Below are 26855 nucleotides of genomic sequence, written 5' to 3' on the forward strand. Positions count from 1 at the left end.
AATTTAAAGTTTAAATTTTACCCTCTACTTATTTATTTTGCTAGACAACTTTCAAAATATAGTAAAAAGGCTAAAGTAAAGTATATTTAACACATTATATCAACATTTTTTATTTGGAATGTTGACGAAAGGGAGGTATCTACAATTTTTTTCAAAACAATAGTAGAGATTTCTATTAAGGTTAAAACACTTGGGAGCTTCATAGGATTACTAGAAAACCCAAGGAGGTTTTTATAATTTTCCTTATTTTTAAATGAAATTTAAATTGATTTTAAAATAATTAAGCTATATTTAAAATTAATATTTTTATTATTTTTTAAAATTAGTAAAAATGAATTTATTTTAATATATTACGTTTTTATTAAATTTAAATTCCTTATGAAATTTAATTAACTATATAAATTTTTACTTTTAATTGGAATTTTATATTAATTTTAAATTGATATTAGTTTTTAATTTATCGTATTCCTTTTATTAATTAAATTATTTTTGTTATATTGATAAAAATAGGTTTATAAATAATAATAGTTAATAATTTATTTTATTTTATTTAAGTAACATACTAAATTATTTTCATTACGGATAACTATTTTTTATTATTTTCAAATGGAATAAAAATGGATTGTAATTTTAAATGGAAGTAGATTATTTAGCATAATAATATACCAATGAATATCTTAATTCCAATATAATTAATCTTTACTAATAATTATAGTTTAACGCAAACATATCTAATATGTATAAAATTATAGTTAGATTGAAATGGATACATATAGATGAATTCGTACATGTTTGGCGCATCTTTCTGTGTGGTCTTTCGACTGTTTACAAGTTGTGCAAACCACATCGTAGTCTTTTTTCCGTTTGGTTCGCAGCAAATCTAGTTGCCAAAAGTCAGTGTGCCGAAAAGATGCGAGAAGGGCATTTTGGGCTGATTTCAGGAAGCTCTAAATGGAGTTTTTCATGCCTTTCTTACTTTATTCTCATGTGGAAAGACTAGTCAAACTAACTTTGGGCTGATCAAATCTTCATGCAAAAGCTCAATGCGACTTTTGACTATTAGAGCTACCAAAAGATCTTCCCAAAAAGAATTGCCAAACAACATCAAAGTTAATGAATTTTATGCAATTTAATGAGTAATGGAGACACGAGAGAATTAATTGAATGAGAAAGTTAATGGCATAATTAATGATGAGATATTATTAAAAGAGTTAATGGGAAAGATGTGTGTGTGTGTGTGTGTGTGTGAGTGAGAGAGAGAGAGAGAGAGAAGAGAGTTAATGGTGTGTTAAAAGTCTTAAAGGTGATTGGTCCCTTGACTTATTTTGTTCAATTTTAAAATTAAAAAATTAAAAAAAAAGATAAGTGCCTTTGAAAAGAAACAAAAAAAAAAGACAATTAACCAAGAAGCAGGAAAGTGCTAGCTTGGCACATTCCATTTTACATTTTAATATATAGATATAGATATAATCAAGGTTGGGGTGGGGACTTTACTCCTCGTCTCCCCACCCCCATCTATGGTTGAGTATCCCTTTTAAAGTGATAAAAAATAGTTGAAATCCATTACCAGCAATTTAAGTTTCCATAATAGAGAGTGTAAACCCTATCATTCACTTTGTCTGACAAAATGACCGATCTTATCACTATGATCACCCTCCTAAGTGAATTCTTAAACTGTCCCGACATACCTAAGTTTTGACTTTCAATGGATCTCACTGATTGGCATATAAAAAACAATCCAATCTTTTACCTAGTACAATACCATAATCAAGTGTAGGGGTTATGTGTAACTTTCTAATTTTGCCTATCAATCTCCAAGGTCTAGGGCAACCAAACACACATTACATGCGCTTCAGGTTTAACCCTATCAGCTGAGACAAGCTACCCCAACTTCTTTGGCAGTACATCAATGTCAGCCTTGACAAGATAAGTTCACTAGGTCTTTCTAAGGGTTGAGAACATTCTAAATTAACACGAGTTTTATAAGTGTCTAGTTTAAGAGGTAAATTTAACATAAACTACCAACATTAACATGAAACTATAATGTACTTTTATTTATTTATAATAAATGTATTTGTACATCAATCTGATTGGAACTAAGAGCATACACTGTCTAACATCAATATGTGAAACTTCTCTAAGATGGTCACCAAGATGAACATACTGAAACAATTTGCTCTAATTTGAGGGGGAGGTTTAGATGTCATGGGGTTAACGGTATTGAAGTAACTATAATATATTTATTAGTTTAGGTTTTGAGCACTCAAAGTTTCAGTGGTTTATATTGTAGCTGATTTGTAAGAGAATGATCAATCAAGTTTTTTCCACTTTCTTCCCTCTCTCTCTCTCTCTCTCTCTTACTTTTTCTAGTTTTCTTCATCTATTTACTCCTCAAAGCAGATGGAATTAGTGAATTACTTTATGTTTTTCTATAATTTTTATTATTTTCTATGCATTTTTATATTTTTCTTGTAATTTGCATGTTTTCTTTATTTTTAGACAGTGGTAGATTACCAGTTTTACCTTATTGAATGGAAAACTTGTCACAGACCATACATGATTAGACAAAGGCAGAATGAAGAGTTTGAAGAAATGGAATTTGCAGTAGGTCTTGCTAAGGTTCTTGCTTGCTTTAAATTCCTCTGATTTTGAGGAGATAACTAGGGTAGAATGCATAGTTAAGTTAATTGTGACTCCATCGTTGCTTTAAAGTTGGAACATATGTTCAGCCAAAGTGGACTTTCGACAGATAATTTTTAACAGTGATTTTATACAATGTTTAGTTGTAATGGTCATTATACACTAGCATTTTATAAAAAAAAATAAAAAAATGGTCATTATATATCAAAAATTGTGAAAATGAGCCAACGGTTAAATTTGGTGCCTTAAATGGCCGATTATGGCACAAAAATTGGCTAGAGCGGTTTCGAGAGCTGGGCCACTTTATCTTTGCGTCCATCAAAAAGGCCAAACATGAACAAATATGTTCGGTAGAAATTTGTATTTCAAAACAAACAGTGAGAGTGCGTAGGGTGCCCGGACATCCGGCCCTACATTGCTTACATTTGGACTGATTCTGCGAAAAATATATAGCGCATATTTGTATTTGCACTGCATCCAAATGGAGCCTTTGTACTCTTTCCAAACTGAGTCTTGCTTGCAGTGAAAATTTGAACCATATCCGAATTTGATACCTGGTTCAGATTTGTATGCCTATTTGTGATCATGGTTTGCACTCTTACATGATACAAACTTTGCATTTTTTGTCAAATTTGTACTAATTAGCAGTGCAAATTTTGCATCCCAAATAGGCCTCTGCATATTGCACTCCACTCTCTTGCAGTCTTGCTGTTTTCTTGTTGCCGCCAAACTCTGAAATGTAAACTTCAATCCCATCTTTCCTCTTAAAATTGAGTTGTAAGCTCCTTTAATATTATGTGCACTCGTATACAGTTTATTTTTTCCCAGAACAAGGCCTGCATTTTTAATTAATTTACTGAAGTATTTAGAAATTAAAAGAAACAGAAGACTGTGCAGCCAACATAAATTCGGTTATAAATCATAGTCCATGTTGTGGCTTCACCCGTCTTTCTGAGCTGTATCGAAGTTTTGGGTTGCATTGGGTTGAAGTAGAGAGATTTTAGGCAATAACAAAGATTAGGGATAGAATTGAGAGGTTCAGAACTTAGGGTTCACCAGAACCCAACCTAACCCAGCCCATCTTGCACCCTTACTAGAATTCATCTTTTCGTTTCAGGTTTAAGGACTACCTGGTCTGTATTGCATTGCACTCGCAGCTCTGCCCATTCAGAGAATTAAACTCTTGCAAAGATAAGCTCTGTTTGGGTAAGCTTTTGCTTTTGAAAAAAAAAAAAAATGAGGCAAAAGGTTTTGAGCATTTGGTAAAATACATCCTTCAATTGCTACGTGAGAACAAACAAGGCCCACGATGCTTTAATTCAAAAGTATTTGCCATATTTCCAAATTGTCACTTTCCAAACTTTTTTGAAAACGTTATTAGAAGAGTCATCATCATCATCATCATCTTCCAAGCCTCACCCCAATTATTTCAGTTTGGGAAGACCAAACTGAGACATAGGGCTCAGTTTGGAAGGAGTACAAATATAAATATGTATAATGCAAAACCTTGCATTTTTTTATTATTTTTTATATATTTACACTGTACAAATTTGTATTTGTATACTTTTTAAACTAAGCCTACATTAGGGTAAAGTAATCTAATTACACTTAACACAAGGCAAAGGAAAAAGCGCATACCTTCCACACAAGATTGGAAATAGACTTCACACTCAAGTCACTTGAACAAAGAGGTTGATTAAAAGAGATTTTAACAGTTTGATTTACTATAGGCCCGTTTGGCGTGTCCTTTTGAGAAGATCTTGTAGCTTTGACAGTCAAGACACATTGAACTTTTGACATAAGACCTGGGCAGCCCAAAGACAATTTGGCAGATGTGCGTCTTTCCGCACAAGATTAAAATGCAAAAGATGCAGGAAACTTCATTTGAAGCTTCCCGAAATCATCCCAAAATTTGCGTCTTTAAGGCACACCATCTTTTGGTGGCTAAATTTTCCGTGAGCCAAACGGGAATAAACCGAAAATCAATCTTCCCAGCTTGTAAACAGTCAAAAAACTGCACGGAAAGACATGCCAAACAGACCCTACATAAATTCAGATAATGGGCAGCAGATTTACTAGGGCAATCCATAATGCAAAACATAAATCAGATAAAAATTTATCTAATCATGCAAATTCTTTATATAGATATTTGTTCACTATCATCATAAAATTGAGTATCTTGGTTCCATGAATACATACATGAATAGGAGGTCAAGTTGTAAAAGCCCTGGAAACAAAGCTAACAATATTAGCTAATTGTGTATTTACCGTAAAAAGGCTCGGGTCTCGCTTCTGGTTGGTTCCATTTTCAAATAGGATGCCCTCATATTAACATATGCATGTTTTAATCTGGTATGGGTGGCACTGTGGCACCAAGCGTTTGATGATTAGTTTAACAGCAAATGACTAAAGCACTTACTACATAATAAGCTTGTAACTACAACGATGCTATGACAACTCCCATAACAATGGAGGAATTGGGACGCAGAACAATGTTTCAAATGGAGAACGGAAAAGAATTGAAAAATGTTCAGAGCTTTCACTTAATTGTTTCAAATGGAGAACAAAGAAAAAATGCCCAGAGTTGTTACGCATTACAACCCTTCACATTGCGTCCCCCCACCAAAGAAATAAATAAAGAAAGAAAAGAGAGATAAAGAAACCAAAATGGGCAAGAGATAAAAACAAAAAGGAAAAAGAATAGGGGGAAAGGATCTATTATTTTGTTCTAATAAGAGTAAATATAGGAAAGAACTGAACTAAGGAAACCTGTACACATGACCTGTTCTTGGCCATTGTAATGCAGCAGAAGGGCTTCAAAGTAGAAACAACTCTTCTTAGTAATTTTTGCACCTTGGGAATTATAACAGACTTCCATGAATGTTGGATTCCACTCTTTATAGCGAGAAAATGTCCAAATAGATTCTCTTTAGATCTGAGGATGAGGTCCTCGTGTTGCACACCTTGATCTGGTATCCTGCAAAACATCTTTCACCTGATCCAGACACCCCATTTACCGCACTTGATATACTGGAGAGCAGCATCCATGCTAATCATGCCTCAGTTAGTTTTAAACGAGGGACCACATTCATGGATTGGAGTTCCTGAAAATATGAAAAATTACACGTGCTTTCAGTAGTGAGTGGTATACAAACACCTCTTAGCAAAGGTCAAGGGCAAAATGATTCATTCAGCTTTCTCAAGGAGTGAGATTGAAGGGCTATCACCTCTATTTCTACTTCAGCAAGATTAGTCTAATTAACTAATCATGTAACATTCACTCAAGTATAACAAAAAAAGAAAAAAAAATCCATTCCCCAAAGAAAAGGAGAAAAACATTGAATCAGGACCAAAAATTCAACTCAGTCCTAGGTATGCAGTGGACCTAAAATAATTGTAGGCTTGAGAAAAAAAATACTCAAATGATGATGATCACACTACTTGGTAAGATAAATTGCGAAGGAAAGAAATAAATCTGTGGGGAATTTAAGTCATTTGCATTAAAACATCTAAAATGCATGAAAGACAAACAAGGAAAAATATTGCAGAGCAGACATGATATTCCCTATGAAGTAGCTACATTTTCCTTCATTAGAAGCATAAATGAAAAACTCCCAGGAATTTAGATAAGTTAGACTCTTATACCTGAACCATGTGTTTGGGAAAAGAACACAAATGACTCCATTTTGCTTAGATATACTTAAGGGTCCAGATACTCATGATGATTTGAAGATACTCACAAGCTTAAAACTGTATCCAGGGCTTCTGACAGAACACGGAAGTGACCTCTGAAGGCACCACTGCTGTGACAACAATCAAGGAAGGAACAGATACTGAACACACAGAATAACAATTGCCACAATCTCTTGTGAAGATTGCCTGGATGCACTGTTTTAATGAGAATCATCAAAGGCAGAATGAAGAAATGCCTAGAGCCACTCCTGCCTTGGTACTCATCAAGGGAATAACCATAGTTTTAAAACCATCGTTGACCTGAGTAGTCGAACTGCTCAACCTGGTACCGTTTTCCACCTAACATGGATTTTCCCAAAAAGACTACAGACTTGGTCAGCAAACTGCTGATAATTTTTTAAAACCAGGTAACGTTTCATAATTTAATAGTAAAAAATTGAGATATTTTTTTAAAAACTAAAATAACAAAAAAAAAAAAACAGAAACAAGAGAACGCTCGAGGGTTGGTTGGTCTCACTCAGTCACTATCTCTTCTTCTAATCTAAAGGCTAAGATCTTAAATACATGTCAGAAATGACTCAATCATTTGAACTGTTTGACCAGCATCATCGAACCACTGACCCAGAAACCGGTGGCCAAAGCAGTTCCGTTTCCAGGTCAGTTTTTAAAACCTTGGGCACAATGAGGGACAATGAGGGAAAGCCAAGAGGCACCCTTGCCTTGAGAGTCTTTTTCACTGTTTAAATCACAAAATATGGCGAAAGTGAAAATTTATAATAGGATACACCTGGATGTATCTTAGCTTTTCGTTAAGATAAGTAATAGGTTTAATTATTAGCCCATGCAATCCAATTACCTAAGGCCTGCTTAAGACCATTACGTGGATTGAGACTGTGCCTGCCTCTTTCTCTTATTAAATGGGAGGGCAGAATACCTATCTTGGGATTCTCTAACAAGAGAACAGAAAAAAAAACTAACATTTTATGATACCTACAGGTAGGCAAGTAAAAAGTTTCTATGCAAATATCCTCTTTGAATATGTCTTCTCTCTTATATTACAATCTTGCAATCTTGTTATGGTATTCTTCTTCTCTCTTTCACTTAGTTTCTAAATTTCATCTGTGAAAGAAGAAATTGTGGATCTAGAGGGAAAGAAACCATCTACAATCGAGTGCCTTTATTTGGCTGATTATGGTGGGTTACTTTTACAAAAATATATAGGGAGCAAGCCATCCACAGCCTTGTTCAACTTAGATGAATATAGCAATTGGCACCCTACAAATGCATATCTCAAGACTGAAGGAAAAAAGAGAAAAACTTTGATTGTTTAATCCAAAACTATGGTTCCCTTCTAAATGCAATATCCAGAAGAGTGTTGCCGTTGATAGTCAGATTGTTTAATCTGGCTGACTATGGTTTACTATGAAGAAAAGAAACAAGAAAGAAAATTGTATCTAGGAAGTTTTTATCCCAATCATTATATTTGTAAAAAAAAAAAAAAAGATTTCTTGGATATGGTTTGTACTGATTTCCAAAAGAGTTGGATATGGAAGAAATGTAAATGGAATTCTAATTTAAAGAATTCCTTAATTGCTTTGGTTTATTTTGTCCATTATTTATCCAAATAAGAATCAAAAGGTTTTCTTTGCCCTTTGCAATGATGTAATTAATAGGACCATATATATGATACCCAGAATGGGCCTTATCCAAAATAATAAACAAATATTTAATTGAGTTATTGAGTGAATTATGTTATATGAGAATTTCTTCATTATTGATCATACACTTCGAATTTATTGTGCCAAAGTTCATGTGAAAGGTCTTATCTCCTAAACATGCATCTTCATCTATAAGATTATATACTGATGATAAACAACTGAAACATTTACATGATGACAGGTAAGCATTAATACAACAACGACAATAATGTATCAAAAAACTGAACAATGATATTAATTCAACTTTCTCAAAAAGCAAGTAAGAAAACTGTGCCTCTAACAAGACCTTTCTCTATTATATTCATATAAGACAAGTAGTTAACATAACAGGGAATTATCAGAATGTGAATGTTGCCTATTCCTTTATACTGTCATGCATGAATACATGAAATGTGTATGTAATAACCTCACTCACACAAATCTAGTTCCTCTACTACATGCATGGGCTTTGAAGTCTGCAACGAAAAGGGTTTCCTTCCAAGGGATGGTGCACATAAAAATGCCAAACCATCCATCTAACCCCGTTGACTGTCCTTGCTCATATAAGGGGAGTATGAAAACAATGTACATATATGCAAATATACATTTAGGCAGAGTGAATTAATGAACTGAAAATTACCTGAAATAAGAGCTTGCATGCATATGGCAACTTCATTTTAGATATATGATCTCCACTTTTGCATGTGGAACAGATACCTGTTTTCAGCTTATGGTTGTAATATCCTAACAAACCACAAACCCTGCAGACCTGTCCCCCAATCCCCCCCCCCCCCCCCCAAAAAAAAAAAAAGACAAAAAAGAAGGTTCAGTAAGATGACCATATAACAAACTTGTAGTTTCTAGAGAATAAAGAAGTTATTGCAAAAGAGGCATGGGGTAGTTTTCTATCACCTCTCTTTGATGGTTAATGAGAGGGGTATGTATCGTGATATTATCTTTCCAATTTTCCCTTTTAGTTGTCCATGTTCGTGTCATTAGTTTTCTCAGTAGAGGTTCATTGGTTTTGGGGTCAATTTGTTCTCAGAGTTGTGGTTTTGTAGAAGGATCTCCTTGTATTTTTTAGTGGCATCTCCCCATAGTTGTGGGGATTTCCTTTTATCATGATACTTGTTGCAGGTGGTGCACTATGACCTGGTTACCATGGAGTGGCTGTCTAAGGCTTGACTGATACTTTTGTTCCCTTTACCTCTCCTTAGTGCCTTTGTCTTTTGTCTATTCTCCCCTTGATCATTAATGGAACTTGTTTTCTATTCAGAAACAACAGAGAACAGAGAGGAGAGCAGAAAAGAGGAAGAGAGAAGAGGGGGTTTGCGAGCCAAAGTTGTAGAGAAACAGTTTAGTAATTATTTCTTTATTTAATCTGTTTGGGCCTTGCCATGGGCATGTTAGTTGGGTCTACATTAGTTACTGTTATATTCTGTTAAGTAGTGTCTTAGTCAGCAGGGGTATAGTAGTCTTTGTAATTTATTTTATGATAGAAACCTATAAATATCAAATCTGTGGGGCAAAATAGATTAGAACTGCTCCCTTCTTTTCATTCTTCTTCTCTCTTCTTCTCTTCCTCTCTTCTCTCTTTTGTCTTTCCTTTCTTTCTGTGCTTTCTTGTAGAAACTGAACCGATCACTGAGGGGGAGAGTAGTCAGGGGGGCTGTCAGAAGTGCAAGGAGTTGAGGGTGTTTCACATATGATGAGCAGTCCAGGCCACATCTAGTCACTTCCTGAGGCTCCAGATTCAAGTATTGCATCCTCTGTACCCACCGTTGAACCTCAACCACTCACAGATGATCTTGACCTTCCTATTGCAATACACAAAGGGAAACATCGTTGCACCTCACCAACTACCCATTGCATCTCTCAGTTTCTTTCTTATGACCACCTCTCACCATCATACAAGTCCTTTTTGGTGTCCATTACTACTGTACCCATTCCTAGAATAGTGCATGAAGCCCTGGTAGTACTTGAGTGGAGAGAGGCAATGAAGGTAGAGATGGATGCACTTATCAAACATGATACTTGGGAGCTAGTAGATCAACCAAGAGGGAAGAAACTGGTTGGGTGCTGATGGATATTTATTGTGAAGTACAATGTAGATAGCTCAATTGAAAGATACAAAACCCGACTGGTTGCTAAGGGATGCACACAGACTTATGGTATTGATTATGTAGAAACCTTTGCACCACTTTGCATCAGTTGCCAAAACGAACACAATCAGAGTGTTGTTGTCACTTGCTGCAAACTTTTCATCGCTGTTGTTCTAGATAGATGTTAAGAATGCCTTTTTGAATGGTGATCTCAAGGAAGAAGTATATATGCAGTTGCCCCCGGGTTTCTATGATGAAGATAATGGAAAGAAAGTTTTCTAACTTAAGAAGGCTTTGTATGGTCTAAAACAGTCCCCAAGGGCATGGTTTGATAGGTTTAGACATACCTTGGAAAAATTTGGCTATATACAGGCTCAATCAGATCACACCCTATTTTTTAAGAAAACATGTTCAGCCCTAACTCTCTTGGTTGTATATGTTGATATTGTGGTAACAAGCACTGACAATGATGAGATTGATTCCCTAAAAAAGTTACTTAGTAAGGAGTTTGAAGTGAAAGATCTGGGTGATATGCGATATTTTCTGGGAATTGAAGTGGCTAGATCTAAGCATGGCATGCATCTTCAATTCTCAGAGGAAATATACCCTTGATCTCCTAGAAGAGACTAGAAAATTGGGAGTTAAACCATCAAAAACACCAATTAAGCTGAGCACAAGATAAATGCATAAAGGGGGTGAGCCACTTGAAGATAAAGTCATGTATCAACGACTGGTTGGAAAGTGTAGTTGTTCAAGACTGCTATCAGTCTTGGGCACTAATAAATTTCAGGTTCAAAAAAGGAGAAAGAATAGAGGAAGGAGGAGAAAGAGTAGAGAGAGAGCAGTAGAACACAAGATTTGAAAGGAAAGACAAAATCTCAATATTCTGCCGCCGCCACTTTATTTAATATTTATAGGTTATGCTGATTACATGGAAAGGACAGATCTGCCCTTAGTCGTTACATAACAAATAGAGCAAAATAAGACTGACACAAATAACAACTGAAACAACTAAATGACCAACAACTGACCGTAGGAAGACTAGAACACCTTCCACCCTACAAATATAGTGGGAACGTAGCTGTGGGGCCCACATCAGTGTTCTCTACACTCCCCCTCAAATTGGGAATAAATATTTATCATTCCCAACTTGGATAGATCCGCCTCTAGCTTCTTCCGTGGTACAACTTTGGTGAGGATATCTGCTAGCTGCATGTTAGAGGTGATGTACGGGAGACACACTTCTTGTGATGAGACCCTCTCTTTTTACAAAATGTCGATCAACTTCAATATGTTTAGTTCTGTCATGCTGTACCGGGTTGTGTGCTATATTAATAGCCACTTGATTATCACAATACAACATCAAGGGCTTCTCATACTCAATACCCAACTCCTCGAGTAGTGATCTCAGCCAAAGAATTTCAGCCACTCCGTTAGCCATTGACCTGTATTCAGCTTCAGCACTAGATCGGGAGACAACACTCTGTTTCTTACTCCTCCAAGAGACCAAGTTACCTCCCACAAGAGCATAATATCCAGATGTAGACCTTCTGTCATCAACACTCCCAGCCCAATCGGCATCCGTATAGATTTCCACCTTCATGTCGACATTGTTCTTGAACAGTATACCTCTACTCGGGCATCTCTTCAAGTATGCTAATATTCTTTCTGCTGCTAGAAGGTGCGTGGTTCTAGGAGAATGCATGTACCTACTGACAACACTAACTGCATAACTGATATCTGGCTGAGTGAGGCATAGATAATAGGAGCTTTCCCACTAATCGTTGAAACATAACCTTGTCTTCAAGAGGCTCCCCACTCTCTGCACTAACCTTGTGGTTCTGTTCAATGGGTGTATCCGTAGGTTTGACACCTAGCTTTCTAGTTTCCGCCAACAGATATAGAACATATTTCCTCTGAGAGACAAGGATCCCCTGTTTAGATCTAGCAACCTCAATACCCAAAAAATACCGTAGTGCACCCAGATCTTTCACCTCAAACTCTTGATGAAGGAGCTGTTTGAGGGACTCAATCTCATGGCTGTCATTTCTTGTCACCACAATATCATCAACATATACTGCAAGTAATGTCAGAGAGGACTCCACCCTCTTGATGAACAGCGTATGATCTGACTGGGCCTGTACATAACTGAACTTCCCAAGGGCTAGTCTGAATCTGTCGAACCAAGCTCTAGGTGACTGCTTCAAACCATACAATGCCCTATTGAGCCGGCAGACCTTCTTACCTGCCTCTGTATCATAGAATCCAAGAGGCAACTGCATGTAAACCTCTTCCTGCAAGTCCCCATTCAAAAAGGCATTTTTAACGTCCATTTGGTACAAAGGCCAAGCGTGACTTGCTGCAAGAGATAATAGAACTTGAATAGTGGTCATCTTGGCTACCGGGGCAAATGTCTCCGAGTAATCTATACCATAAGTCCGAGTGAACCCTTTTGCAACTAGCCAAGCTTTGTACTTCTCAATCTAACCATCCGCATTGTGCTTCACGGTAAATACCCATCTGCATCAAACTGGTTTCTTTCCTTTGGGCAAATCAACTAGTTCCCAGGTATTATTTTTCAATAGGGCATCCATTTCAACTTGCATTGCACCTCTCCACTCCGGAACTGATAGGGCTTCTTGCACTGTTCTTGGAATAGGGACATTAGCAACGGAAGTGAAATAGGACCTGTAGGAGGGAGATAGGCGATCATAGGATAAAAACTAGGAAATACAGTGGGCTGTAGATGTGGTACAATGCCGTTTCCCCTTACGGACGGCAATGGGAAGGTCAAGGTCATCTGGAGGAGGTGAAGTGGCAACAGTGGAAGAGGTCTCTGTGGGCCCTGGGACTGTAATACCTGGACTTGGAGCCACATAAGAGATTGGAGCTGGCCTGGACTGCTGATGACCGTAATCAACCTACCTGCATCGCCTATGATAGACCCTCAACTCCTGATCCCTCTAACCACCCTCACTATGGTAGCCCTCATCACCCAATGGAATAGGTAAGGGAACAACCCCAAAAGTATGAACCCTACCCTCACTGCGCTCCCCCTGAAGAAAGTGACCCAAATCCTGACTCGCACTGCTCTCCCCCTAAAGAAAGCGACCCAAATCCCGACTCACACTACTCTCCCCCTGAGGAGAAACCCGAGAATAATAGGGTGTCTCCTCAAAGAAAGTGACATCCATGGAGACAAATCTTTTCCCTGAGACAGGATCATAGCAACAATAACCCTTTTGAGTTTGTGCATAACCAAGAAAAATGCATTTGAAGGCCTTTGGTTCGAACTTGGAGTGATGGGGTCCGAGAAGCTTAACAAAACAGGTACAACCAAATGTTTTAAGGGGAATAGTAAACAACTCCTCATCTGGGTATAGAAGAGAAAAGGGAGATGACATATCAGGAACCCGGGAAGGAACCCGATTAATAAGATATACTGCCGTGAGGATAGCATCACCCCATAAGCGAATAGGGACATTGGAGGTAAACATAATACTTCTAGCCACCTCCAAAATATGCCTATTCTTCCTTTCTGCAACCCCATTCTGCTGAGGTGTATGAGGGCAAGTGCTCTGGTGGATAACCCCATGATTAAGAAGGTAAGATGCCAATGGCTTAGCAAATTATTCCTTTGCATTATCAGATCTAAGAACTCTGATCTTGGCATCAAACTAGGTTAGGATCATTTGGAGAAAGGTTTGGGTCCGGGCGGGAACCTCATCTCGTGAATGCATAAGATAAACCTAAGAAAACCGGGTATGGTCATCAACAAATAACAAAAAAATCTGTACCCACCCATAGAAGGGATGTGATATGGCCCCCAAACATCCGTATGCACAAGATCAAAAGGACGATTACTCCTTTTATTACTCAATGAATAAGAGTTTCTACAATGTTTAGCAAACTCACAGCTTTCACATTGCAACTGGGACAACTCAACAGACTTAAAAACAAATTAGGAAACACTCTTTAAGGACCGAAAGGACAAATGACCCAATCGGTTATGCTTTGGCATAACCGGACTCACACTCTAGGAAACAAGTGACTTCTTATCCACTGACTCTTCCCGACGAGAACTTTCTCCGAGCAGATATATTCCATTCGTCTCACGGCCAGTCCCAATCACCTTCCTTGTCTTCAGGTCCTGAAAAACACTGGTCAGGGAAGAAAGTTACTGAGCAGTTCATGTGTTTGGTAATACTACTGACTGAAAGAAGGTTAGTATCAAGCTTAGGAACATGTAAGATAGAAGACAAGGAGATGGTATCCGATAGCTTGATTTCACCCAGCCATCAGCAATAGATACTTTATCCCTACCAGAAGACAAATGATAAATGGTAAACAATGAAGGCAAGCTAGTCATATGGTCGGATGCACCTAAATCTATTACCCAACAGGGTTCAGTAGTACTTGGAGCTGAGGCATGGTAGGCTAAGGTTCGAGTACCTGAATGTGCGAAAGTAGATGTGGCAGGGACTAATGGTGACTGCAGTGGCTGAGCCGAGTGCCCAACTTCCTTTGCCAACTGTATAAGGGAAGCCCGAACTGCAGCTAAGGTCTCTAAGAATGTGCCACTTTTGTGTGTTTGGGTTTCTTACAATGATCACATATCACATAAATGCTGTTCCCAAACCTGCCTTCGGCCTGATTCTTAAACTCCATTTTGGTCAAGAACCAGTAGTCTCAAAATAGGGTTACTACAGTCAAAGAACAACACTTGGACTATCAATCACAACCAAAAACAATGTAGGACCGATCTGTATTCACAGTGTATGTGCACAAAACTGGAATAACTCTGATCTGAAACCAACTAGCAAACACAACAGCAGTTGTCTGTAGAGTTCTCACCCCTTAAGAGAGTTCGAAAACCCCAAAAGTCTGAAAAACAGCTTAGAAGGTCTGATATGCTTGGTAGAATTAGGGTTTTAATCAGTCCTTAAAATAAACAGTTCAGTTGCACAATCCAATCAATACCGTATAGATAGACTTGCAGTAGGGTTAATATGAAACCCTAGAATCTGATCAATGCTAACAACAAACTTGAGGACAGCTCTAGGTAGATCGCAAGGTTTAGTCTAACACTAGGGCTTGCCGCAAGATCACTTTCAAACCCTAGAGCAGAGAGAAACAAGGCTAAGGCAGTTCAGCCCAACAGTAGGGTTTGCCGTAAAACCCTAGAGAATCGAAGGGAGAAAACCCTAGAATGGTTCGACCGCCCTCTCCAGATAGGTCCAACATATCTTCTCTGATAGAACTTCTCTTAGAAAATAAATAACTTACAAGGAAATATTGTTCGCTGCCTTCCAAGATTACCCGAACCCTAGTCTTCTCTGATCCTTCCTGACCGCCAACACTCTGCAACCATGACAAGCTTTCAACAGCTGCTAGCCCTTTTGGCGATCTCCAAGAATCAGTCTACGAACTCCACCTTTTCAGCTTCCAATCCTAGGAGATTCTCATGTGGTCGACCGGTACTAGACTCACATGAGAAACCCTAACTTGGCTCTGATACCATGTAGTTATTCAAGACTGCTATCAGTCTTGGGCACTAATAAATTTCAGGTTCGAAAAAGGAGAAAGAATAGAGGAAGGAGAAAGAGTAGAGAGAGAGCAATAGAACACAAGATTTGAAAGGAAGGACAGAATCTCAATATTCTGCCGCCGCCACTTTATTTAATATTTATAGGTTATGCTCATTACATGGAAAGGACAGATCTGCCCTTAGTCGTTACATAACAAATAGAGCAAAATAAGACTGACACAAATAACAACTGAACAACTAAATGACCAACAACTGACCGTAGGAAGACTAGAACACCTTCTACCCTACGAACACAGTGGGACCATAGCTGTGGGGCCCACATCAGTGTTCTCTACTAAAAGCTTCTCCAGCTTTGCCTAACACGACTAGTTATTTCTTATGCTATTAGTGTAGTCAATCAGTATATGCAGTCTCCTAGAACATCCCATCTTGTAGTTGAAAAGATACTTTTTACCAAGGTTCAAAGTATCGAAAACGCCAAGTGTATCGGAAAGGCAATTTTAAGAGACGTATCGGGATATGCCTTGGATATGCATGCGTATCGGAGAAAAACTAAGATACGCTTGCAAACACTATAAATACTTTAATTAATCATAAAAATACATCAATAACACTAAATATAAGACCTCAATGAGGTGTATATACATTAAATTAATATACTTTAATGGTTTTATGAAGAAATATATTGTAGGTAATTATAATTTCATTAAAAACCTATGCTTAACTATAATTTATAAATTATAATTCTTAAGTGCTAATGTTTTATGGGATGGGAAAAACTCAATTCTCCTATTCAACCAAAAAACATGCATTGGCACAACTTCTAAGTGAAAATATAATCAATATTTATTTTCAAAAACTATAAAAAATAAATAAACATTATATAATATATTCAAAAAATAGTTATTAAAGAAGAAATTTCAATTGTTTTGTGGATATGATAGATCTCATCCATAGAATTATAATATATTCAATCATTGTGATCAAATGATAAAATATAATTAATTAATTATTTTTTATTTCTAAAAATAAAAAAATAAAAAAATTATTAAATAAGAAATTTCAATTAGTTTGTGGATATGAAAGATTATCCATAGAATTAATTAATTAGTTTCTAAAAATATAATCAGTTGTTGTGATCAAATGATAAAATATAACTAATTATTACTGATTTTTTTTCTAAAAATATAAAAAATAAAAAAATACTAAAGAAGAAATTTCAATTGCTCTATGAATATGATAAATAAATCCATAGATCTAAAACATATTTAGTCTTTATAGGCAGAGAAAAATTACATTTTCAAAATTTTTATTAATTGAGAAAATTGCCTCCCAAGAAGAAATTTTCCAAATACATAGAGGTGCATCGACAAGAAGAAATACATTTAACAAATTGTATTTTACATTTCAATTGCTCTATGTATATGATAGAGGATATTTTATTGAGGTGCATCGACAAGAAGGCAAACCTCTATGTATTTTACATTTTCAATTGCTCTACGTACATAAATCCATAAAAAATTGCCTCCCAAGAAATAAAAAATAAAAAAATTCAATTGCTCTATGTATATGATAGATAAATCCATAAATTTCAATTGCTCTATGTATATGATAGAAATTTTCAAAATTACATCTTCATGAAATTTCCATAAATTTATTAATAACACAAAAAAATTATGCTTTTGAATGTAAGAAATGTAGATCAACATAAAATTAAACATTCAAGAAAAAAAGAAATCACAAGATATTATAAAAATTGAACAAATTTACCTATTTTTCCATATTTTTTCAAAATTTGAAAAATTTTCAAAAAAAAAAATAACGATTCACACTTGTTTCTTACATTTTTTTGCGAATCTAGCACTCTAGGAATGAGGTTTGGAGTTTTAGAGTCACTTGGGCGTGAAAGAAGGCTTATTTCAAGGAAAAGAAGCTTGCTTTCCCCTTTATATATATATTTTTTTCTAGTTTTTGGCCATATCTTTTTCGTTGATACGCTACTGATACACCCCCGATACGGTCCAATATGGGTCCAATACGCATGAAAAAAAGACGAGACATCCAATTTCCATGCGTATCCTGTATATGTTTTTCAAAGATACGATATGATACGCCTCGTATCGGGCATATCATATCGAAATTTTAAACCTTGCTTTTTACTTAAAGAAGTGTCCAGGCAAAGGTATACTCTTCAAGAATAATGGTCATACGAAGATAGAAGTGTACACTAATGCAGATTGGGCTGGTTGTGTGGATGATAGGAGATCTACCTCAAGGTACTGTGCTCTTGTTGGAGGTAAAGAAAAACCAAAATGTTGTTGCCCACTCTAGTGCTGAAGTAGAGTATCGATCTATGGCTAATGGGGTGGCTGAAGTGTTATGGCTGAGATAACCAAACCGCTATTAATATTGCTCATAATCCCATATAGCATGATAGAACTAAACATATTGAGGTGCATCGACATTTTGTTAGAGAAAGAGTTGCCTCCCAAGAAGTTTGCCTTCCGTATGTTGCCTCTGATATGCAGCTTGCTGATGTCTTCACCAAAGCAGTGACAAGGGTCAAGTTAGAGACAAATTTATGCAAGTTGGGAATGACCAATATCTATTCCCAACTCGAGGGAGTGTAGAGAAACAATATAGTAGTTATTTCTTTAATTTATCTGTTTGGGCCTTGTCATGTGCCTGTTAGTTGGGCCTACACTAGTTACTATTATATTTTGTCAAGTAGTATCTTAGTCAGCAGGGGTATAGTAGTCTTCGTAATTTATTTTATGATAGAAACCAATAAATATCAAATCTGGGCAGCAGAATAGATTAGAACTGCTCCCTTCTTTTCATTCTTCTTCTTTCCTCTTCTCTTCTTCACTTCCTCTCTTCTTTCTTCTGCCTTTCCCTTTCTTTCTATGTTTTCATGCAGAAGCTGAACCTGAGTACAGGCTGAAGGTGATCAACATCAGCCTTCTATCATGGCCGGTGGCACCCCTGTTTTATTATTTATAGTATGGACAATTTTAAAAAACAAAAGAAGGCAAATATTACAAATATGCCCCTGTAGCACAATGTAAGTAAATAAAAGAGCCAACAATCAATTAAAAAACATTCCCCCTCAAGTTAGGCTTTGCATGTTTATCATGCCCAACTTGTGACAAAGCTCATTGTGCCGCAAACAATGAAGCCTCTTGATAAGAACATCTACAAGTTGATCCTTTGAGTTGACATAAGGACTGCAAACTTCACCTTTATCCAGTTTCTTCCTAATAAGAAGCTTGTCCACTTCAACATGCTTCGTCCTATCAAGGAGGGCAGGATTAGCTACAATATTTATAGCTGCCTTGTCGTAGTAGAGAAACATAGCGCTGTTCACACTGTCCATTTGTTGTAAAGCCCTACCATATGATTCCAAGTGGTTACAATAGGAGTCAATGATATCCACCTTGGGGTCAAAACCATCATGGCGTTCTTGAGTAATTCCAGTAGCCTTTGAGTATCTTAAGCTGCCACATTAGCTGCATTGTATTTCCTTTGTCCCTAGAACTTATTTTGTTCTTGATTCTTGATTACCCATTTTGGTTTCCCTCAGCTACAACCATCATATTATGCCTACTCTCCTAAGATTGAAAGTGCATACACTTCCTGGATTGAGGGCAGCTCATTACTCCCCAAAATTTGGACCCTATGAGGTTCATACACAAGGCTTAGTCCCAACAAAAAGGCGAAGACCCATTGCTAAGAGACCAACTTATTATAGGCCTTTGCACATCATCGTCAGACTTCCAATCAATGGCATGGTAGTGATCCAACTCCTTCCACACAAATGTGAGGGCTGAATAGTAAGCCGATAAACTACAATTTCCCTACTTAAAAGTTGAGGACTAACCTTGGAACTAATAGATCTTGGCATAATGCCTCTTCTCTGAGTAGGTTGATTTTGCCTATTCCCATATCTCACTAGCAGTGTTAGCCCACATAAATTTTTTCCTCACATCAGGTTTCATAGCCACAATAAGCCAGGGCATTATCAATATTATTCTCCTGATCCCACCTATCATGTTCAACAGTTCCACTCTTGAGTTCCTTCATCATCCCATTAATATATCCAGCTTTCCCCCTGGCTATAACATAGAATTTGATACCTTTAGACCACTCCAAGTAATTTTATTCCATTTAGAAGGGTGATTGGCCTAGGGAATTTCAAGCTATCAGCCCCTACACTAGTTGTTCCTTGGGTAGATTAACACCAGAAGATACAAATTCATCAGTTTCAATTAGAACTGTTAAGATGTGCCGAATAGGGGTAGTTTAGTCTTCTTCTGTTTATTAAGTAACTTGCTTATGTGGCAGTGTTATTAGAGTTACTCTATCCCACACTCAAGTAAGGTCATTTCTGTCTTTGTAACTATGATTAGAATCTAATATAGATTAAGGGGGTCGACTGAATGGGTTTATCCATCAGATTTTCGACAAACCCTTCTTCTTCTTCTTCTTCTTCTTCTTCCTGTTCGGACTATTGTAGCAACAGTCGAAACATGGTATCAGAGCCATACTCCTGACCTAAGTCAGTTGGTAAAGCACCTCAGCATTGTTCGTGACTCTTCACCTTCGTTTCTGATCAGTTGATGGAGAGAACTGGTTCGCCCTAGGTCTGAAACATTACAGCTTGTCTCTCTGCTGCGCATAACCTTCTTCAACAAGGAAAGTGACTTCAGTAGTGAATGGTTGATTGATATTCTCAAAGGAAGGTTGGTTCTCTCTTCTTCTAGTGTTACTTATATTTTTGGGTAGAAACCCTACAAGAAGCTGTTGTACTGAGTAAAACCTAGAGAACTAGGTTCATTGTTGCCCTAGGAAGGGTTGTGTGTGCAGTAGCCGAATGGTGTAGGGCTGCTGTAAGTCGTTGAATGGTGTTAGGGCTGCTATAAGTGGCCGAGTGGTGTAAAGTAGAATGTAGTGACCTTGCCGAACTCCTTGTGGTTGTGTAATGCCCTCTTAAGTGTGTTAAATAAGTCTGAACTGGGTGCAGCAGATTTGGCTGTGTTGTGGTGCTTGAGTGGTTGTAAGGGGGCCTCTACTTGTGATTAGTGAATGGTAAACTAATGCTTATGTGGGATGTAAGTGTGTGAAGTCAGCAGTAGTGTGAATAAAAACAAATGTGTGAAGTCAACAGTGGTGTTTAGAGGCTGCAATAGGTGCTGAAATATTAAACTGTGAACAACATCAATCAGCTTGTAGCTGAGAAGTAAAGTTAGGGACAACTGTGAAAGAGTACAATGGCAGAAATAGGAGATGGCTACAATGATCAGAAACCTAGTGTAGTAATTTCCTCCGACTACCTAGGAGTACAAATGACCTCAATTAAGTTAAATGGGGAGAACTATGTTCCATGGGATAAATCAGTGGAAGTTATTCTCAAGGCAAAGAAGAAAACAAAGCATGTTAGAGATGAGAAGCCACCGGTTGACTCTCCAGGGTTTGATGATTGGGAACAAGAAGATGCTCAAATCATGACGGCTGTGGAATAGTATGGAACCCAAAATCAATGCCAACTTCATGTTCCTTGATACGGCTAAGGATATATGGGAGCATGCTAAGAAGCTATATTCTGGACAAGATAACACAACAAGAGTAGATCAGCTTTATCAGGAGTACTTTGATTTACAACAAGGAACCAAAACACTAGAAGAGTACTATCCCTGCATAAAGAATATAAGGAATGAACTCAATGTCTATCACCCCCTTACTCCAAATATTAAAGTTCACCAATAACAAAGGGGGCAACTAGATGTTACAAGATTTTTAGTGGGACTGAAGTCGGAATATGAACCAGTTAGAGCCCAAATATTGGGGGGCTCTACTCTTCCTACACTTGAGGAAGTATTATCAAGGCTTCGTAGAATTTCTTTGGGACAGGCTGAGAACTCCACACAGTCTGATAGATCAGCACTTGTGACAGCTAGAGGGGTTGGACATAGTACAAGAGGGGGAGAACACTCCAGAGGGGGCCGTGGCAATTCCATGATTGTTGGGGTGACCGTAACTCAAGGGGAGGCCGTGGCAGAGGAAAAAATAACTCTACAAGGAAGTGTACTCATTGTGGTAGGGATGGACACACAATGAATTTCTGTTATGATCTACATGGCCCTCCCTCTAAATGGGCTAGTCATGCTGTAGCAGGCGAGGTTGCTATTAGTGACAGTAAACTGGCAGACCTAACACCTTCCACATCTACATCTACTTCTGAGAGGGAGATGGTGAGTGTTCCGCGTGATGAGTATGAACGGTTCCTTCAAACTACTTCACAGCATACCACTGCCACATATGCTCAATCAGGTATTGCTTGCATGTCATCTAAAACTACTTCCTGGATTATTGACTCTGGAGCCTCAGATCAAATGACCAGGACTCCAGGTGTGTTCTCTTCTCTTGCTGAAACCTCCACACCACAAACTGTTACGCTTGCCAATGGGTCCTCATCTCCCATTTGTGGTGTTGGTAATGTTGACTTGGCTTCTGTCCCTTTATCATCTGTTTCCATTCAATCTTATGCCTGTTAGTAAAACAACCAAAGCTCTTAACTGTTATGTTACCTTCTTTCCTTCCACTTGTGTCTTTCAGGATCTCAAGACGGGGAAGAAGATTGGTGGGGGGCATGAAGCTGGTGGATTGTATTACCTTGACGGCGGTGGATCTTCGATTGCACTTCAGACTTCCCTTACTCCTCTACAATGGCATTGCCGACTAGGACATCCATCTCTCAAGGTCCTCAAGATGTTGGTTCCATCATTGAGTCAGTTGTCAGTTTTACAATGTGAGTCATGTCAGTTTGGTAAACACCGTCGTGTGTCCTTCAGTCCAAGAGTTGAGAGTTGTATGTTGAGTCCTTTTTCTTTGGTTCACTCAGATGTTTGGGGTCCGATCAAAATAGAGTCTTACAATGGGTACAAGTATTTTGTCTCCTTTATTGATGATTGTTCAAGAATGACATGGATTTACTTAATGAAAGAAAAAAGTGAATTATTTTCCATTTTTCAAAAATTCCATGCTGAAATACGCATACAATTTGGTGTTTCAATTAAAATTATTCGTTCAGATAATGGTCGTGAATACTTTCTTACTGCATTTCAACAGTATTTAGAATAGCATGGCATTATTCATCAGACCTTTTGTGCTTTCACCCCTCAACAAAATGGGGTGGCTGAACGAAAGAATCGTCATCTTCTTGAAATTGCTCGGTCTATGCTTCACCACATGCATGTTCCTAAACGATTTTGGAGTGATGCTGTACTCACTGCATGTTTTCTCATTAATCGAATGCCCTCTTTTATTCTTCATGATCAGTCCCCCTTCTCCATCTTGTTTCCCACTTTATCTCCGTTTCCATTAACTCCTCGTGTCTTTGGTTGTGTGTGCTTTGTTCATAATCTGAGTCCTGGAATAGACAAGCTAGATGCACGCTAAATTAAATGTGTCTTCCTTGGCTACTCTCGGACTCAAAAAGGGTACAAGTGTTATAATCCTATTGCCCGAAAGTGCTATGTCTGCCATGATGTCACATTTTTTGAGTCTGTCCCCTTCTTCTCCAGTCATGAAGCACCCTTGTCCTCACCCTTACCTCATCTTCCTCTTCCTGTCAGTGATTCAGTTCCAGAGGCTGTTGTTGGAGTAGACTCATCTCCTCATCCAGTGCAGGTCACCACTGAACCACCACCGATCCGACAAGTGTATACACGTCGAACAACACCGGCCCCTCCTGCTTCTACCTCATATGCGGATCCTCTCATGGCTCTTATTGCTGAACCTTCAGATCTTGACCTACCCATTGCCTTACGGAAAGGTAAGCGTAATTCCACACTCCATCCCATTTCCAATTTTGTTTCATTATCTCGTCTTTCTGCCTCACATCGCCAGTTTGTTTCACTTCTGTCTTCTATTTCCCTACCTAACAATGTTCAAGAAGCTCTTAGTTCACCTGGATGGCGGCGGGCAATGGAGGAGGAACTTTCTGCTCTTCAACATACTCAAACGTGGGAACTTACTACTCTTCCACCTGGGAAGCATGCTGTGGGCTGTAAATGGGTGTATACTGTGAAATACTTGCCAGATGGTAGTGTGGAGCGTCTGAAGGCCAGACTTGTTGCTAAAGGTTACTCACAAGTATATGGTGTGGATTATATGGAGACATTCTCTCCGGTAGCTAAAATTGGTTCCGTTCGTGTCCTAATTTCCTTGGCAGTTATGTATGATTGGCCTCTCCTTCAACTTGACATAAAGAATGCCTTCCTCCATGGTGATCTAGTGGAGGAGGTATATATGGAGCAACCACTTGGGTTTGTTGCTCAGGGGGAGGGTGGTAAGGTGTGCAGGCTGAAGAAAGCAATTTATGGGTTGAAGCAATCTCCACGTGCTTGGTTTGGGAAGTTCAGCGAAGTGGTGAAGAGTTTTGGAATGAAGCAATGACAGGTTGATCACTCAATGTTTAGCTATGACTCAGAAGCTGAGAAGATTTTATTAGTAGTCTATGTGGATGATATTGTCATCACTGATAGTGATAAATTGGGGATTGGCAAACTAAAGGTATTTTTGCAAAATCATTTTCAAACAAAGGACCTTGGAACATTAAAGTATTTCTTGGGAATAGAGGTTGCCAGGTCAAAACAAGGTGTGAATCTGTGCCAAAGGAAATATGTCCTTGATCTATTGGAAGAAACAAGACTGTTAGGTGCAAAACCGGCTGAGACCCCTATGGAACCAAATGTTAAGTTGAGCAATGATACAGGAGAAGTATTTGAAGATCCTGGAAGGTATAGACAACTAGTGGGAAAGCTGAACTATCTGACTATCACAAGACCCGACATCTCCTTTGCAGTCAGTGTGGTGAGCCAATTCATGCAGAACCCTTGTATACCTCACTGGGATGCAGTCCTTAGAATTGTGAGGTATCTGAAAGGAGCTCCAGGCCGTGGGCTATTGTATAAACCAGGAGGAAAACTTGAAGTAGTTGGGTATACAGATGCAGACTGAGCAGGCTCAGTGAGTGACAAAAGATCTACTACAGGCTATTGCACATTTATGGAAGGAAATCTTGTGACATGGAAGAGTAAAAAGCAAACGGTTGTAGGCAGAAGCAGTGCTGAAGCCGAATATAGGGCCATGGCTCACACTACCTGTGAATTAGTGTGGCTGAGGAAGATTTTCGACAGACCCTCTTCTTCTTCTTCTTCTTCTTCTCCTCTTCCTGTTCGGACTACTGTAGCAACAGTCGAAACAAGAACAAACACTAAGACCCTAAGAAGAGCTGCTGGAATTGATTACACCACACAACAGGAACCAGCCAAATTACTGAAACTAAGGAGAATTACTGGAACACCAACTATAGCCATTGTACTAGTCCAAGAACTCAACCTTCAAACACGTGCAATCCACACACTACATGCGGCAATAGAGGACTACCCCCACCCACTCAAGAAAGAATAACACAATCCCTTCACAGCACATGCAAGAAGGCACACAACTCAAGAAACAAAAGGCCGATCAAGGTTTAATTCCATTCACAGTCCAAAAAACAGAATTCTCGGTAAAAGAACAGGAAACTGCAATGTAAGTGCTTCCATCTCCCAACAATCTGCTCTGATACCATGTTTTCTATCCAGAAAAAGCAGAGAATAGAGGAAGAGAGAAGAGGGGTTCAAGAGCCAAAGAAATCAGGGCTGGCAATGCTCCTGTTTTATACTTATAGCATGGACAACTTAAACAAAATAAAAGAAGGCCAAAATTACAAATATACCTCTGTGGCACAATCTAAGTAAAGAAAAGAACTAACAATCAATTAACAACAGAACTTTTTATTATTGAATGAAGCAAGGAAAATGTAATCCAACAAAACAACAACTGAACTTAGTCTTCCTTTTTGAATGGTATTGGATAGAAATAACTAAATTATTTTAAGCAAATAATCCTGCAAACATGCAAAATGATGTTGTTCATCAATTAATGCAGAAAAATTACCAGAGAACAGGTTTTCATGGGCATGCATTTAATACCTGAACCTCAAAAGGATCACTGGAGAGCATTAACCGCTCAAATATTAACATACTAGCACCATAAGCAATCAAACAATCACGTTCCATCTCTCCAAGTCGTAGTCCTGGAAGTGTCAAAAAATTAATTTACAAGCACTCATCTGCAATGGAATGCTGGAAGAGAAGAAAGGAATATCTATGTAAAACCTCCATCACGGCTTCTCCCTTCAGTTGGCTGTCTAGTTAGCATGACACGTGGTCCTCTAGCTCGAGCATGCATCTTATCTAGAACCTAAAATCAAGGAGTTAAACAAACATGGAAAATGATAAAATATGTGGTTCCTTAGTTTCCACAAAACATTATTTGTTAAATAGTGAGATAAAACATATTTTAAATAAATGATTATGGAAAGCGTAACATGTCAGTTTTTTCTTCATTTAATAGTTGTGAAATAATGAAACATAACATACTTTATATATATATGCCCATCACATTTGAACAGTAAGATTCACAGTTGATGAGAATTTCATTTGCATGTACAAAGATGGTTTCATAAACATTAGAAAACGCTCACTTTCATAGTATACAATACAAATAGAAAAGGTAATGAATTTCTTAGATTTGATCCATCATTGTACGATAATTCTCAATGGGGTGAGAAAAGGATATGGGGTCCACACCCCTGAAGTTTCTATTGTTGAACAGTTTATTAGAGGGTTTTCTAGAGAACATGGATAGAACTTTTTGTTGATTTGTTCAGGCACTCTTCTACAAGGATTGTGTGGCCTCGGCCAGGTTTTCTATGCTGGTGTAAAGAGATTCACAGGTGGTGATAGGGTGGGATGAGTTAGTAATGATAGACTAATGCTGCTGCAACATCACATCGGTGGGTAGATCTCTTTCTGTTGGTGCAAACGATAATTTCCAGATACATGGTACCAGATCTCTTTCTGTTAGCGCAACCACATACTTCTCAGCAGCTTCTCTTTTGAGTTTCATAGTGTAGAGAACATTAATGTGTTCCCCACTACTGTTTGTTTATTTATGATTAGTGGTAGTTAGTGGTTATTTTCAGTTGGTAGTTATTTCTTATTTCTTTCTTTGCTTATGTAAGCAGTAGGGGTAATTCTGGCTTTTCCCCTATTTTAATTATTA

The 26855-nt window shown here is 37.9% G+C and overlaps 1 protein-coding gene across 3 annotated transcripts in view; it reads right to left on the reverse strand.

The window, feature by feature from the left end:
- Positions 1-5159: 5159 nt before the first annotated feature.
- NRPC2 (nuclear RNA polymerase C2) overlaps positions 5160-26855 on the reverse strand; it is a 109120-nt gene continuing 87424 nt past the window's right edge. For all 3 annotated transcript variants that reach the window (XM_088973631.1, XM_088973630.1, XM_088973629.1), the window contains 4 exons: positions 25907-25991; positions 25721-25824; positions 8671-8799; positions 5160-5744 (listed from right to left, as the gene is read on the reverse strand). In XM_088973631.1, the coding sequence (XP_088829757.1) occupies positions 5694-5744; positions 8671-8799; positions 25721-25824; positions 25907-25991 (369 nt within the window). In that variant the 3' untranslated portion in view covers positions 5160-5693. The remainder of the gene's footprint in view (positions 5745-8670; positions 8800-25720; positions 25825-25906; positions 25992-26855) is intronic.

The sequence above is a fragment of the Nelumbo lutea genome, chromosome 2 (genome assembly GCF_056320005.1).
Source record: "Nelumbo lutea isolate HS-2025 chromosome 2, American lotus-T2T, whole genome shotgun sequence".
NCBI classification, from domain to species: domain Eukaryota; kingdom Viridiplantae; phylum Streptophyta; class Magnoliopsida; order Proteales; family Nelumbonaceae; genus Nelumbo; species Nelumbo lutea.